Here is a 14439-nt window from a genome sequence, read left to right as displayed (position 1 = left end):
ACTTGTTCTCAAACAGTACTTTATACTTTGTACTATATTCCTAAAGCTGTACCTGTGAAATTTGTGTTCATTAAATAAAAGCCTTCTTTAAAAAAGTGGCATTGCAAAAGACACATTTTTTCCCATTTAATGGACATTATTTAGTGACTTCCACCAAAGATTTGCCCATTAAAATGGTAAATACCAGGAGTGGAGGTAGAAATAGAGGATATAGTTGTCTGGAATTCAAGCAGGTAAATCCAATAGAAGCTTTTGACAGGAAAAGCTAAAGTCCTCTGAAAAGTTTCCCTGATTCCATTTTCAAGTAAACAAAACTTAAAAAACACCTCCCCTCAAAAAATCAGAAGACAGTATGCTGTCAAGACTCATGGAATAACAGCCAGGAAACCAAATTCCTATTTGCAGCTGATTGTCTGATGTGTGTTGAGATTTCATTGACACTAGTCCTTGCTGGACCTCAGCTTCCTGTGTAAACAATGTATCATCCCTGGAGTTCCCTGCATAGTTAACAGGAGCATCACACCAAACAGGTGGGAATCGAATGACACTGTGTGGTTGGCACTGAGAATGTTTATGGCTTTGCTTGGAGGAGGAGCAGCTGGCTGTCCAGAGAAGACACGGAGCCACCATGGCTGTGTCTGGGGGCACGGTCTTAATGGGCCTGCTCCCACTCGACTCCCGCCTCAGCCCCGAAGTGCAATGGAAACGTTTCTCTCCTGTGGATCCTGGCTCAGCGGGCTTGCTGATACCTCATGCAGAAGTGGAAGCAGGTGGGAGGCATAGGTGGACCCATACTCCTTGTGCCTGAGCAGCAGGGCTGTGCGTGGCTGAAGACGGAGCCCAGCATTGGGCGGTAATGCTCCCTCACTAGCTGTTGGAGGAGGGACGGTTAAAAGCTGTGGGTGATAGGCTTGCCGCACACAGGTGACGTGTCCCAGGTGAAACAAGGAGACACAACCTCTCCCCGGGATGGGAAGATGCTGTCAGCACAGGCAGACCATAAAAATGATGGTGCTCTTTTCCTTCCTCCCTCTCTTGCCTAACTCCTGCATATTCCAAACCCATATCTGATTTAAGAGAGAACAGAATAATGTGTTTTCCTGCCAAAACAAAGCTCTGTGTAATTTAATTCCTCCTTTATTTGTTTCTTTCAGAATCGATATGATTTTCACCCCTGGACCACCATCCACTCCAAAACATAAGAAGTCTCAGAAAGGGCCAGCATTCACCTACCCATCCCAGCAATCTCCCAGGTGGGGCTACGGGCATGGACCCCTGGGCTATGTGGAGCAAAGCTGCTGAAGGGTCCTCTCTCCCTCAGAGCTCAGCTTGGGTCCTGTGTGTGGGTGAAGTTGCCGCTTCCCTAATTAACATGGAGGGAAAGAGTTTGAAGGTTGTTGCCCTCAAAGGGTTTCTGTACAAAAGATTTCCCACTCCTCTTTCCAGACCATTTGGATCACACTCTTTTCTATTTTTTTAATAGCCCACTGGTTTCCTTGTTCTTAAACAAGAGGAGAGGAGACATGAGTTTTATTGGAATGGGAAGAATACTTCATGTTAGCCAAGTTCATGAACTCTTGGTCAGCTGGTTTGGCCTCTCCTGCACAGTCCTCAGATTGACTGATACCTCCCCTTTCCCCTCCCCAGAACAAAGCCAGAGAAGCAATCAGATATCAGGCCCCTGAGATAGGGAACATTTGCTTCAATTGAAAAATCATTTAAAGGAAGTGTCCTTTAGACAGTCACTGCCAGAGTTTCTCTTTCTTTACAAATGTCTTCAAGGCAGCTAACATAAATAAATGAAGGAGTCGGGCCTAAGATATGTTATATACCTTCCTCTTATAAAGAAGATAAAAAGCATGGTAATAAGATACATCTAGTCTTTAGCCTTGGTCTTGGGATGGAATAGGGAATGGTGGGGTCATGAAGTCCAAGAGAACTTCCAAGAGTTCCCTCTAAAGAAGTGAATTGCTTTCTATTCCGTTGCCATTTTAAGCATGAAAATCCTGTTTCCATATAGCCCAATTTTTCAAGAAAAGTTGAATATCCAGATTTTATGTAAAATGCCCCATCTCAAGGTTGTCTGCAATGTTTTACAGTCATGAATAGGACAAGGGAAACACTGAAGACTGGCTTTAGCACATGAGCCACAGGTGTTTGACCGGTGCTGTAATTCAAGACCACTCAGCCAAGGACAGGACAGGGACTTAGCAGGAGTCAGTAGCTGATGAGAGAAACTCAGCTAGGGAGAAAGTGGTTAACATGAATGATCTTGAACAGGTATCCCCCCGGAAGGTTCTTATCTGCCTCAAACACAGAAATATTGAAGCCAACTGGAATTTGGCAGACGCTAACAGTGTAGAACCAGAGAGCCGAGGCAGCCACAGCTCAATCTCATTCCCCACAGGCACTCTCCTGGTGTGGCTTTCCAGAGTCACGTTTGTTTTCCATTCTCCACAAAATGAGCCAGGTGAAATGCTTACACCCACTGCACATTGTTTCAGAGTTACCATAGTGCCTCCCTTCCCCTCCGCCACCCTCTCCCCATGTACACACTCACATATGCTCAGAATAGAAGCCCTCCACCTGCAGTTGGAGACTGCAAGAGGGGTGTAGAGGGACTAAACACTCTATAGAGACACCATCAGGACTGTTCTTAACTTGAACACATGGCAAAGCCACCGTAACAACAGGTTAATGTTTGGCTTCACTTTTTCCTATAGTGAGAAGGCAGGCATGAGATACCATGTTGGAGGCTGGAAAAGTTTGGATTTTTGCAACTTGCCTATGTCCCTGGAGTTGGATCAGCCTCTCACAGGTTGTGTAATTGAGAGAATAAGAGTTATGGCTCCATGGCCATGGACTGCCTAGCTGGAATGACCTCACAAAGCAAAAATAGCTATAATGATCTTGTGGAATTGTTGGTTTTTTTCTTAGGAATGAACCATATGTAGCCAGAGCATCCACATCAGAAATTGAAGACCAAAGCATGATGGGAAAATTCGTAAAAGTTGAAAGACAGGTAAGTCTTTTCTTTCCAATCCCAGAAAGCAAGGGTATTGAGTTTATTTTCAAGTGTCTTTTTTTTTCCCCCAGAGGGAGGAAGATACTTAGGTAATACCATCTACCACTCAAAAAGGATGTGAGAAGTAATGCCTTGATTGAACTTGTATTAGCAGGGTATTCACTTAATAGTTAATTCATTGTTCTGAGTCTCAGTTGTCATCATCCATAATATATAGATGTTAATACCTACAGTTATGATGGCTGAGTTGACACATGTGAATTACTTGTGATCCTTGCTGGCACACTGTGAACACTCAGTGGGACTATGCCCACTTCAAGAGGGTCCCTGGAGAAATGTTCGTTCCACACACCCTCTTTTGATATCATGAGTCTCCTCCTTTGCTCAAAGTCTAGATCAGGGATGCTGGTGTGCAGAGACCTGGAGGAGAGCTAGCTGTGGGTGAGGTTTTTCTCGCTGGTCACAGCACCCCATGTAGTTTACTTCTTGCCTCCCTGGGAAAGCAGCTTGGGTTCCAGCATTGTTTGCCTAACTTTACACCAGTTTTCCCCAGGATCTGTGCCAATCCTTTAAGTTTACTTATAACCCAAAATTGAATTTGTGCTTGACAGCAGAGAGAAAACTTCAGTGATAATTCTTTTTGCTATATAAGGAATATCATTTTCCAATTTTACATTCTAATTTATAATCAGAGTGCTTCTGTGTACCAGTTCTGTGACCTTTGACAAATTACATCATCTCTTTGTGCCTCTGTGTCCTCACCCCTGAAATAAAGATAGTAACAGTATCCACCTCGGAGGGTTGTTGTGAAAAGTGAGTGAGGTAACAAGGTGCATAAAAGTCAGCTGCGGGCCGGCGCTGTGGCTCACTAGGCTAATCCTCCGCCTAGCGGCGCCGGCACACCGGGTTCTAGTCCCGGTCGGGGCGCCGGATTCTGTCCCGGTTGCCCCTCTTCCAGGCCAGCTCTCTGATGTGGCCAGGGAGTGCAGTGGAGGATGGCCCAGGTGCTTGGGCCCTGCACCCCATGGGAGACCAGGAAAAGCACCTGGCTCCTGGCTCCTGCCATCGGATCAGCGCGGTGCGCCGGCCGCGGCGGCCATTGGAGGGTGAACCAATGGCAAAGGAAGACCTTTCTCTCTGTCTCTCTCACTGTCCACTCTGCCTGTCAAAAAAAAAAAAAAAAAAGTCAGCTGCTAACTCCTCTGTAAGTTAGTATAATCTGGTGCTGTGGCTCACATCTATTAAATGGGATGATACACTGGCCTGCAGAGTTTCCTGATGAGTTGTGAATTAGAGCAAGGACTTCACACACATACTCAAGCACACATGTACACGCACACACATGCACACACACAATCACATGTATGCATTCAGAAAAATTCAAGCTCCAATTTATGCAGGAGTGGATGTAGCCTCCACTGTCCCCCAAGGATTTGAGGTGGGGTCTCCAGCTCTGAGCAGCTCAATTCTTGCTAAGCACTCTCCACTCATCTTCAGGGCTTACATCACCATGTAGCAGAAACCTATGCTAACAACCCATGTGATTCTAAGGACACATTTGCAAATCAAGGACTCCCACTCCTTCACTCAAGCAGCATAAGCAAGGACACCTCCAGCTGTGTGGGACCAAGAAGGTCTGAAACACTTTATCTGTCTGCTTCTAGAAATCCCTCGCCTAGGGACACAAGATAAATGCTCAGCTGCTATTCTCGTTATTAAGACTTGCAAGAATTCTCTTCCCCTTTGAATGGCACATAGTATTTCCTCCCAGCCAGCACCAATGACCCCCACACCCTGAGAAAGCAGTAATTTCTGCTCCCTTGTAATCTGCAGGTGCACGACATGGGGAGAAAGCTGGATTTCCTCGTGGACATGCACATGCAGCATATGGAACGGCTGCAGGTGCACGTCACGGAGTATTACCCGACCAAGGGGACCTCCTCGCCCGTTGAGGTGGAGAAGCAGGAGGACAACAGGTATTCTGATTTGAAAACCATCATCTGCAGCTATTCTGAGACAGGCCCCCCTGAGCCTCCCTACAGCTTGCACCAGGTGCCCGTCGACAAAGTCGGCCCCTATGGGTTTTTTGCACATGACCAAGTGAACCTGCCCCGCGGGGGACCCAGTTCTGCCAAGGTTCCGACAACCCTTCCTTCGTCGGCAGCCACGTATGCAGAAAGGCCCACCGTCCTGCCCATCTTGACTCTTCTCGACTCCCGAGTGAGCTACCACTCCCAGGCTGAACTGCAGGGCCCCTATTCGGACCACATCTCCCCCCACCATGGGCGCAGCATCACCCGGGACAGCGACACACCTCTGTCGCTGATGTCACTCAACCATGAGGAGCTGGAGCGGTCGCCCAGTGGCTTCAGCATCTCCCAAGACAGAGACGAGTACGCATTCGGCCCCAGCGCGGGGTCGAGCTGGATGCGGGAGAAGCGGTACCTCGCGGAGGGTGAGACGGACACAGACACAGACCCCTTTACGCCCAGTGGCTCCATGCCTCTGTCGTCCACAGGGGACGGGATTTCCGACTCGATATGGACCCCTTCCAACAAGCCCGTCTGAAAGGGGTCACTGGCTGACTCCTCCTGTAACGTAGACACACTTTGTATAGTTCGCTCTCTCACCCTACGCTTCCCGGAGGGGACGCCAGTGGCTGCATCAAATGCATGCTAGTGCGAGGTGGCCCCACCAAGGAGGGGCTTCTCCTGGCCTTCTCCCTCCCCTTTCCAGCATGCTTTGCATGACTTGACACTATAGAAATGGTACCGCTAATCTCCTCTAGGATACACACTTATCTGCTGTTCTTACTTCTAATCACGATTGGACCAGAACAGGGAGAAATTGTTGACGAGCCGTCTGTTCTTCTGTTTGGTTGGCGGGTTTGGGGTTTTGGTTTGGTAAAGCAAAGAGAGTTGTTTCTTTCTAGGATCACTGCCCCTTTGTGTGAAATATTCCAGTTGTTCGCTCTTTTCCTAAAGCAAGGAAATCATTTTCTCCAAAAAAAAAAAAAAAACAAAAAACAAAAAACAAAAAAACATGTCGCGTACTAATGAGGCTGCCCACTGAACTAATAGGAGGAAAGGAGTGAGATAGTTGCTGAAACCAAGCGGTTACAAAATTCGATTGTTAAGGCAAACTGTCAAAACCATTTGAAGGCTCTCAAAGGGACTTCATATTTTTTTTTTGTATCGTGCCTCAGTTTCCTCATTTGTCAAAGGTGGCAGTAACCCATATAGAGCATTTTGGATGAGTTATGAATTGCCAGGGAGAAAACACACATACACAATCACACAAGCAAGCTAAAATAGTTCCCTATTTATGTAGCCAAAGACAATAAAATTTATCAGAAGTGGGGTGCCTCTCAGGGCAGGAGCTAACTTCAATGTTTTCAAAATGAGTTTCAAACTCACATTTTCCCCCAGGACACTTAACGGACAAAATATCCATCTAGATTGGATTCAAGAGGGCACACAGAAATTTCCTGCTCCATGTCTTCGTTTCTTAAAAATGACAGAGCTCTTCTGCTCAGGTGAAGTGAGCATAAGAACTGCTCTGTCATCTTGTGTCAATCCTGTCAGCTGACTCCCTCCCAGCACTGGTCTCTTCTCACCACAACACGCTACCTTTCACATATCAGGACCCAGAAGCTGTGCCAAAACTCTGGAACTCAGTTATGTGGAAAGCACTCCCTGCAGTTTATCTGGTAGGAGCGGGATGTCTGCTTTTATCGCCAAACATGTTCACTAAACGAGTTGCAACCTGGATTCGGAAGAAACCAGTACGATCAATCTATAACACCTATTACCATACAAACAGGAAGAATCCAGAATTTTACTCCTCCAATTTTTTTAAATGAAAATGATAAAGCAATATACAGCCATGAGACTAAAGAGTAAACAAATGGCCTGGAGACCACTGACTTACTCTATGTGTTCATATGAAACACAAGGCACTCTGTGGTGTCACATGAGATGTTACCACACTCTGACAAACTTTACTGGAAAAGGTTTCTGTTAGGCTGGGGCTGAATTAGGTAGATAACCATACCGCAGTATTACCGGCTCACTCTCTTCACCTAGCTGTGGGTGGTTGCCATGGGGACCAGGAAGCCAATCAAAATATCCTAAATAAATGTCTGCAGGCATCTACCACGAATGCTCTTCACAGGCTTATCAAGAACCATTGTGCTGTGGCAGAGACCTGGTTGGCAGTTCCATCACTACATAATGCAGGGGCCCTACGCTATGCTGGAGAGGAGCTACTTAGATTTGTTTCAACCCACGTCAACAAACTGCAGCAGGCTCACAATGCAGTGAGGATGGAAGCATGGCCCTGACATTCGGAACTGAGCAATCTAAGTTCCTGGCCAAGGCTAGGCAGTGTGAGTGATGGAAGAGATGACAGGAAGAATTACGTGGAAGGTCCCTTGAGTGGCGGGATATTGACCTTGAAGTCATGGCCACACACATCAGACATGAAGCCCCTTGGCAATGGTTTTTTACCTGAGCTTCCGACAACCTGAAGAACAAAGGGCTTGCATCAGTTGGCCCTGCTTTCTCGCTTTCTTGAATATGTGTGAGAGCATTATTATGCTCCTAGGTCGGGGCTTGGGCTTTGATTTTCATCTTCCTGGAATCTGACCAGAAATGACTGCTACCCACCATCCAGCAGGTCACTAAACTCTTATGTATACACAAATGATTGAAAACCAAACAAATGGAGAACTAAGCAAACCCTTTACATATATTTAACTTAAGAATTGAAGCATTGCCTACCGGCTTCAGCACCTTGCAAACAGATATATTTTTAATAGAATTCTCAGTCAAACATATGAAATCTTCGACTGAAGCGTGGATTGTTTCCCTAACCGTAGGCTGGCAGTCTGCCTTCCTGCTGGATCACAAGGCCAGGAGAGCAAAACTGGGTTTGTATTGATCACTACTATGTGTCCAACAGCTAGTAGGTTGTGGACACAGACAAAATTCACATTTCCTGATAAAATGAAATTATTTGACTATTAAGAGATATTTTCAGAAATACAAAAAAGGAAAACTAAAGGGAAAAGAAAATTAATCTTGTAGGGTGATCCTGCTCTGACAATCCTTAATTACCGAAATTAAAATTAGCTTAGTTGAAAAATACATTGTAGAAAGCAAACCAAACCTCAAGTTGCTTGCCCATATACCACACCCCCTACATGGCCGGCAAAGAGGAAACAAAGTAAGAATTTTAACATGAGTTGTGGGAAGAAACAATGTGTGTTTCCAGAGATCTTTATGTCAGACAGAGGTAGAGCATGATGCAATAATTCAATGGATTTGGTTACTAACATAACCCCAAATTATATTACTTCGGATAGAAGAATTATCCAGAACATTGCCAGGAAATCCCAGTGGTTTTGGCAAAACCCTTGAAAGGATGACAGATGACTTCTATCACAAAACTAGGAATGGTTTTCTCAGGTAGAACTATGTTCCCATTATATTCGTATGTATTTGGCCTCTGTCATAATACTCATATGACACATGAAAAATTTAAGAAGTCATATTTCAGTAGGATCACAACGAATGAGATAAATCAACTTTGGTATTTCTGGGTGAAATGCGATCCCACTGGGCAAAGAAAAGGTATTTGAGATGAAATGTGAGTTTTGACTGTTAAATAGCAGCACACAAGCAAACACCAAAAGTTTGTATAAGGAAAAAGAAAGTCATCAAATTGACAAAGTTCCATTTAGTTACTGTGCTTGCTCCTAAAACTGAGTTTAGATTTATTAGATAACACTGACATGACAAAGCCCTAGGGTTCATAACGAAAAAACTCGAAAAGCCCAACATATATATAGGTCACAATGAACTAACTAATCAACAATTGTGCATCTTATGCCTATTTTGTTCAAGGCACTTCCTAGACGTAGAAATTGAGAGAATCATTATCAAACAACCTAATTTAATCTGCTCTTGATTTTCTAAAACCACTCTCACAATCCCATGAAACTAATGAAAATGTAATGAAGAAAAAGTTATTTACTCATTTGACAAGATTATGCCAGTAACTGTGAAACAGAAATTCAAAGATTAGAAATGCAGTTCCTCCCGTCAAAAAGCTATGAATCTGATGGCCTCAAATATCAGACATCCCTTCAAACTATACCTGCTAGGAGTGGGGACTATCTGAGTCCATCCCTGTGGACAAATCCTTGCCAAGAGTGCTTTCTAGCTTGGAAACAATGGGACGTTGAACGTGGAGGAAAGTGAGAGCAAAGATTCTGCATCAAAATGATAACGATTCCTTCAGTCCAGGGGAGGCTGAGTAGGTTGGATGGGGAATCTGAGTGTGAGTTCAATGCTCCAGACTTTATAGCTCCAGGTAAGCCGTGCAAGAACAAACTATAGGGTGTCTGAAGAAGGTGCTTGGGACCAACTTTCTCCTCTTGTGTAAATCCCTACCAGGATCAAAGGCACGCCAGGAGCTGAGCTGCTTACAATCTATCTAAGCTATTACATTCTATCTACTTACATTCTATCATTGACCAAGAGGGATAGCACAGTATCTTTTTCAAGAGGAAGATGTTATCTGCCTGTAGGAACCTGCAGATCCACTTCTTTGAGGGCAAGAGAAGAAACTTGTTCAGCGCCCTAAGCCATTCATTGAACTCTGGACAGTGCTGCAAAACAAAGCCCAGGATTCCCTCAACCCTTTGCTTCCCCCAGAAGATGCCAGCTAACTGGTCTTTGGTTTTCATCAATATGCTTCCAAGACACCTAGGACTGCAAAGATTTTCCTTTTGCTTTCTGGACCCTAAGCATCTTTAGGAATTGGCCCCACATCCTCAGTTTTCCTTGAATCCTTACTTATTTCAGGTTGAACTGTTTAAGAGACTAACTAAATCCTTCCTTTACATCCAGATCAGCCTGATGTTCTTCTGTTACTGATACTACACCATCTGAAACAGAGCCAGCTGTCCCCTCAACAAGGGAGCAGTTAGCTTCTCACTGATACCCTGGTGAGAATATATTAGGAATCAGACGATCTGCATAGCTTTAGTGGTTTTGGAAACCAGTGCTGGTAGTGTCACAAAGATAGTAAGGCTATAGAGATGACCTGGATGAAAAGTTGACACCTACCAAGAGTTCTCCCTGATGCTCTTTTTAAGTATATGTGTGGACTCCATGCTTCCTCACTCATTGTGATTACTTATGGAGTCCAAATTTACACAAGAAAATCTTTTTCAGAATGAGTGGTAGAGATAAAAATCCCATTATTTCATGGCAAAATAAGGTACCCTCACAAGTGCTTTTTAAAATAATACATCTCTATAAATAAATTTTTTTTCCATCAACATGAGAAAAAAAAAGGAGTGTTTGAATGAAGAGAGCAGGAATGTTGGATCCCAGTGGCTGGGCTGTGGCAGTTCCACTGGACACACAATGCCAGACGTTACACCATTCTCTCAAAGGATGACTTGTAGGGGTTAAAGCCAAATGGTAGGAATAATTGAACATGAAAGGACTCCTGGTTCCCTGGGGAACGCCAGTCTAATGCTGACGGTTGTCCTATGATACCTGTCCAACCACACCCAGCAATGAACAGGAAGAATCACAACTTGCTCACACACACCCTAGGAGAATTTGTTGCAGTTTTCACAGCTTCATCTTCAGCATTCCCTGTAGGAAAAGTGCAACTAGTGCTATATTTTGATTTATGAGCATAGATTCTTAGGTGCACAGAACAAAAGGACACCTCGGTCACCCAGGAGGCGGAGGCCCAGAGTGAAGGGAAGCATCAGGAGGCTTGGTGAGTGGACAAGTGATGGACTAACAGAGTGAATCTAGAAACCAAGTCTCCTCACTTCTGGTCAGATGTTGGAGATAAAAATCTAAAAGGGAAAAAGCAAGCTTTAACAAACTATTGCTGATGAGTCCAGAAAATGAATAATTCTGTGGCCCTCTTGAGAAACTGCAAACATGCATATACTTTGAGGGCTTCTTCCCATTTCCATAATATGTTCCCATGCCTTGCAAAACGGTGACATGCCTCCTTCCAAACTCCTTCTATCTTTAGAAGGCCTCGCAAAAACCTCTGCTGTTGGATTCAGTCAACAAGTGAAATGAATGACTATCCCTTGACCATGGAAGCAATCCCACCTTCTACTCCTTTGTCTTCTTGTACCCAGCTTGTCTTGCTACACTTGAACTGGGTCACCTCTTGCATCCATCACTTGGACTTAGTCAGCTCCAGAGTCATGCCTGGGGCTGTATCCTCATCTGTAAGCCGGTGGAACAGAATTCCTCCTTGAAAACAACTCTATGGGTTTGATTTTAGGAAACGGGATATGATTTCTTTTGGGATCTCTATGGCCCCAATTTTCCAGTTCTACCAAAAATGTTCCTTTGTATTAGGATCTCTAAGTTGCACCAGAGTACAGCCTGGTTACTCCTACTTTGTCCCAAAAAACTACCCGGATTGAGTAGGTCATAACTGCATATTTTCGGACCTTCACAAGAGGCTACAAGGAAGCAAACAAGAGTCAACTCATGAGGCATCTCATGTTTCTGTAACTAGGAAGTTATTTTAGGAAGTAAACACATCTCTGATGGCTCAAATGAGTGTCTCTGTAGTTGGTTTCTATTTAGGTTGTGCTTGGGATAGATTTGCCAGAGTTTGTCAGGGTTCCCCAACAGCCCTGGTTTCACAATCCAGTTAAACCTAGTAGTAAGTATGTTCTGGTCTCTGAGTCAGGTTGAACTAAAAGCTCTCAGCGGACAGAAAGAGTGGTCCAGTTGTTGGATAGCAGTCATTGACCCAGTAATTCTAGATTGTCATTCTACCTGTCTTCTTTCTCCAAATAGCACTTTTCTGGGGTTTGAGTAAGTTTCAAAAGGAAATAATTATTTGACACAGTCTATGTATGAGTAACTTGAGGATGGTTACAATTAAGCAGTCAAAAGCCTAACCTACTACATCAGAAAACACATGTGATTGCTCTTAGACTTATCAGTTGGACTGCAGTTTGATCTCTAAGAGGAATGACAGGTGAAAGCATGTTTTCCTATTATGAACTGAGGTCAGAGGCGGGGAAATAAACTTATCCTAATCCCTCACTATGAGTGAGCTACATGTAACATGGTCCTTTTCTCTTTTGATTCCATGTACCTCATCAGACTCCATCAGTGAGAGGTGTTATTGTGTCCATCTTGTAGATGAGGAAACTGAAGCAGAGAGGAGAGAGGTCTTGCCAAAGGTCAAGCTTTATAAGAGGTAGATGAGATTTTAACCAAACCCATGTACCTACAAGGTCACTCTCTGCTACTCTGCTCCCCGACTCGAAGTCTCCCAGATGAGTGGAAATGCTCAGAACACAATGCCTTGCTCTCCTCTATGGCTTGATAGTAAGGTGATCACAGATCCATGGGTTCCCCAGAGACAAGAAGAATGCCTGGTGGCTGCTCCACTTGGCTATTGAGCAGGTCTTTCAAGTGGTTTCACAGTCCACTGTCAGGGGCAGAAGATAATGCTGCATAAATTACTCACCTGGTTCATGTTGGAATCCACTAGCTCACAGAGTTTGGTGTGACTGCAGATAATCTCACAAGCACTTCTTCTTCTCTCTCGAAAGGTTTTCCTGCCATTTTTCTGTTTTTAACCGAACAAGTTCAAGCATCTGCTTGTCTGCCGACTGTTCTTTTGTCCTTAGACATCTACTTCAGAGCTTTGGAACCTTCTAGAACTGGGTAGTCTGTAAAAAGGTTGTCTGGGAGGCCAACAGCTCAGAACAGTTTTGTCTTTATTGCAAAGCATCCAGGTTCCCCAAGGAAGACCGGTAGATCTGGTAACTGGGCCCTTCTTTCCCTCCCAGAACTTTTTGGAGGAGGAGGGGGACAACTCCACCCTCCAATGTTCCCCTGAGAGGTGAGGGGTGGACTCAATTCAAAGAACTGGGGGAGTCCTTTTGTTAAGCAGCAGAGATTTCCGCCCAGGGAGAGGCAAAGCCCGCTCTGCCCCACCCTGAAGAATCACCTTTACAAGGACAAGTGAACGTCATCCGGTTTGTCACTCTGTCCTTGTTTTCAAGAGAAAAATGATGTCTGCCTTGTCTCAAATGGGAGATGGCTTGTTCCCCCTATCACCACCTTTTTTTTTGTCTAATGGAACCGTGATGGAAAACACCAGTTATTGAAAAACAAATTGAGGTTTCCATGACATGAAGCCATTGTATTTGATTTTGGATTGTATTTTCTTTAACCCCTTTTACGGCATAGAATTCTGGTGCCTTGCTCCCTGGATTTGTCTCCGTGCTATGAGTAGGCTTCCTTCACATTCTGGCTTACACGGGAACACAACTATTCCACAAGTGGCCTTTAGTGCTCTTTATAATATGATTTCCTGTAATTTTTAAACTGTATGTGTAATTTATATTCTGGCTCTGTCTAATATTTGAACAACTTTACTAGGTTGATTTCCATATATATTATGCAAACTATTCTTATCTGATTTTTTATGTTCTCTCTCAAAAATACTGCACCACTTATTAATAAATAGATGTTTCAATGGTTATGTGTAACAATGTTATTTGTTTCAAAATGGCTCTTCTTAAATTGTATTATTTAAGATAAACAGCACTGACTTCTGCAGAAGAAAACCCATAAATATCAGTGGCCTACCTACAACCTAGATTTATTTCTTGCTCTTTCCTTGATGTTCTGACTGGTTTCACTGTCTCCTTCCCTCCTCTGGCCCTTCCTACCATCACCACTAGTCTGTGAGTTGCCTGAGGATAGAAATTGAGTTTTCCTAAATCTTTGCCCCCAGAAACAAGCACAGTCAGTGCTCAAGAATGAAACCGCGAGTGAATGTGGCTATGGTATCTGTGGGTGTACTTGTTTGTTGCTGGGTAAAAATACTGTCACAGTCTGTACAGCTCTAGGCAACACAAATCGCTTATCTCACAGCTCCTGTGGATTGGGTGTCCAGGTACAACCTAACTAGGCTTCAGGATGTTACGAGACTGCAATGGAAGAGTCAACTGGAGCTGTCATCTTTTTCAATTAATTAATTAATTGATTCCAAGCTCACGTGAGTAGCCTCCTGGAGGGTCACTGGGCTGAGAATTTGCATTTCTTGCTAGGTGTTGGGCAGAGGCTCCTCTCGGGGCTGTGTTCTATGGGCCTGTCCACAGCGCAACTGATAGCCTAGGTCTTGTTTCATCAAAGCGCGCAGGGAGAGGCTGCTGGCAAGATAGAAGTTGTAGTCTCATATAACATAGTCACATGATGGACGTCTCTTCCCATTTACTGGATTCTGCTAGTTAAGGACAAGTGGTAGATCTTGCCCATTCTCAAGGAGAGGAGATCACACAAGTGAGAAGCAGGAGATGAGGTCACAGCATATCAGCCACATTGAGAAAC

At 44.3% G+C, this 14439-nt stretch overlaps 1 protein-coding gene across 3 annotated transcripts in view; it reads left to right on the top strand.

Moving 5' to 3' along the window:
• Positions 1–12461, top strand: part of KCNQ3 (potassium voltage-gated channel subfamily Q member 3) — a 341725-nt gene extending 329264 nt beyond the window's left edge. For all 3 annotated transcript variants that reach the window (XM_008255917.5, XM_089335718.1, XM_089335719.1), the window contains 3 exons: positions 1155–1253; positions 2938–3022; positions 4859–12461. In XM_008255917.5, the coding sequence (XP_008254139.3) occupies positions 1155–1253; positions 2938–3022; positions 4859–5593 (919 nt within the window). In that variant the 3' untranslated portion in view covers positions 5594–12461. The remainder of the gene's footprint in view (positions 1–1154; positions 1254–2937; positions 3023–4858) is intronic.
• The last annotated feature ends 1978 nt before the right edge of the window (positions 12462–14439 follow it).

The sequence above is a fragment of the Oryctolagus cuniculus genome, chromosome 6 (assembly GCF_051225735.1).
Source record: "Oryctolagus cuniculus isolate XC-2025 breed Fujian yellow rabbit chromosome 6, ASM5122573v1, whole genome shotgun sequence".
Classification (NCBI taxonomy): Eukaryota; Metazoa; Chordata; class Mammalia; order Lagomorpha; family Leporidae; genus Oryctolagus; species Oryctolagus cuniculus.
Note: the sequence above shows the minus strand (reverse complement) of the source record. Positions and strands in the feature narration are given on the sequence as shown.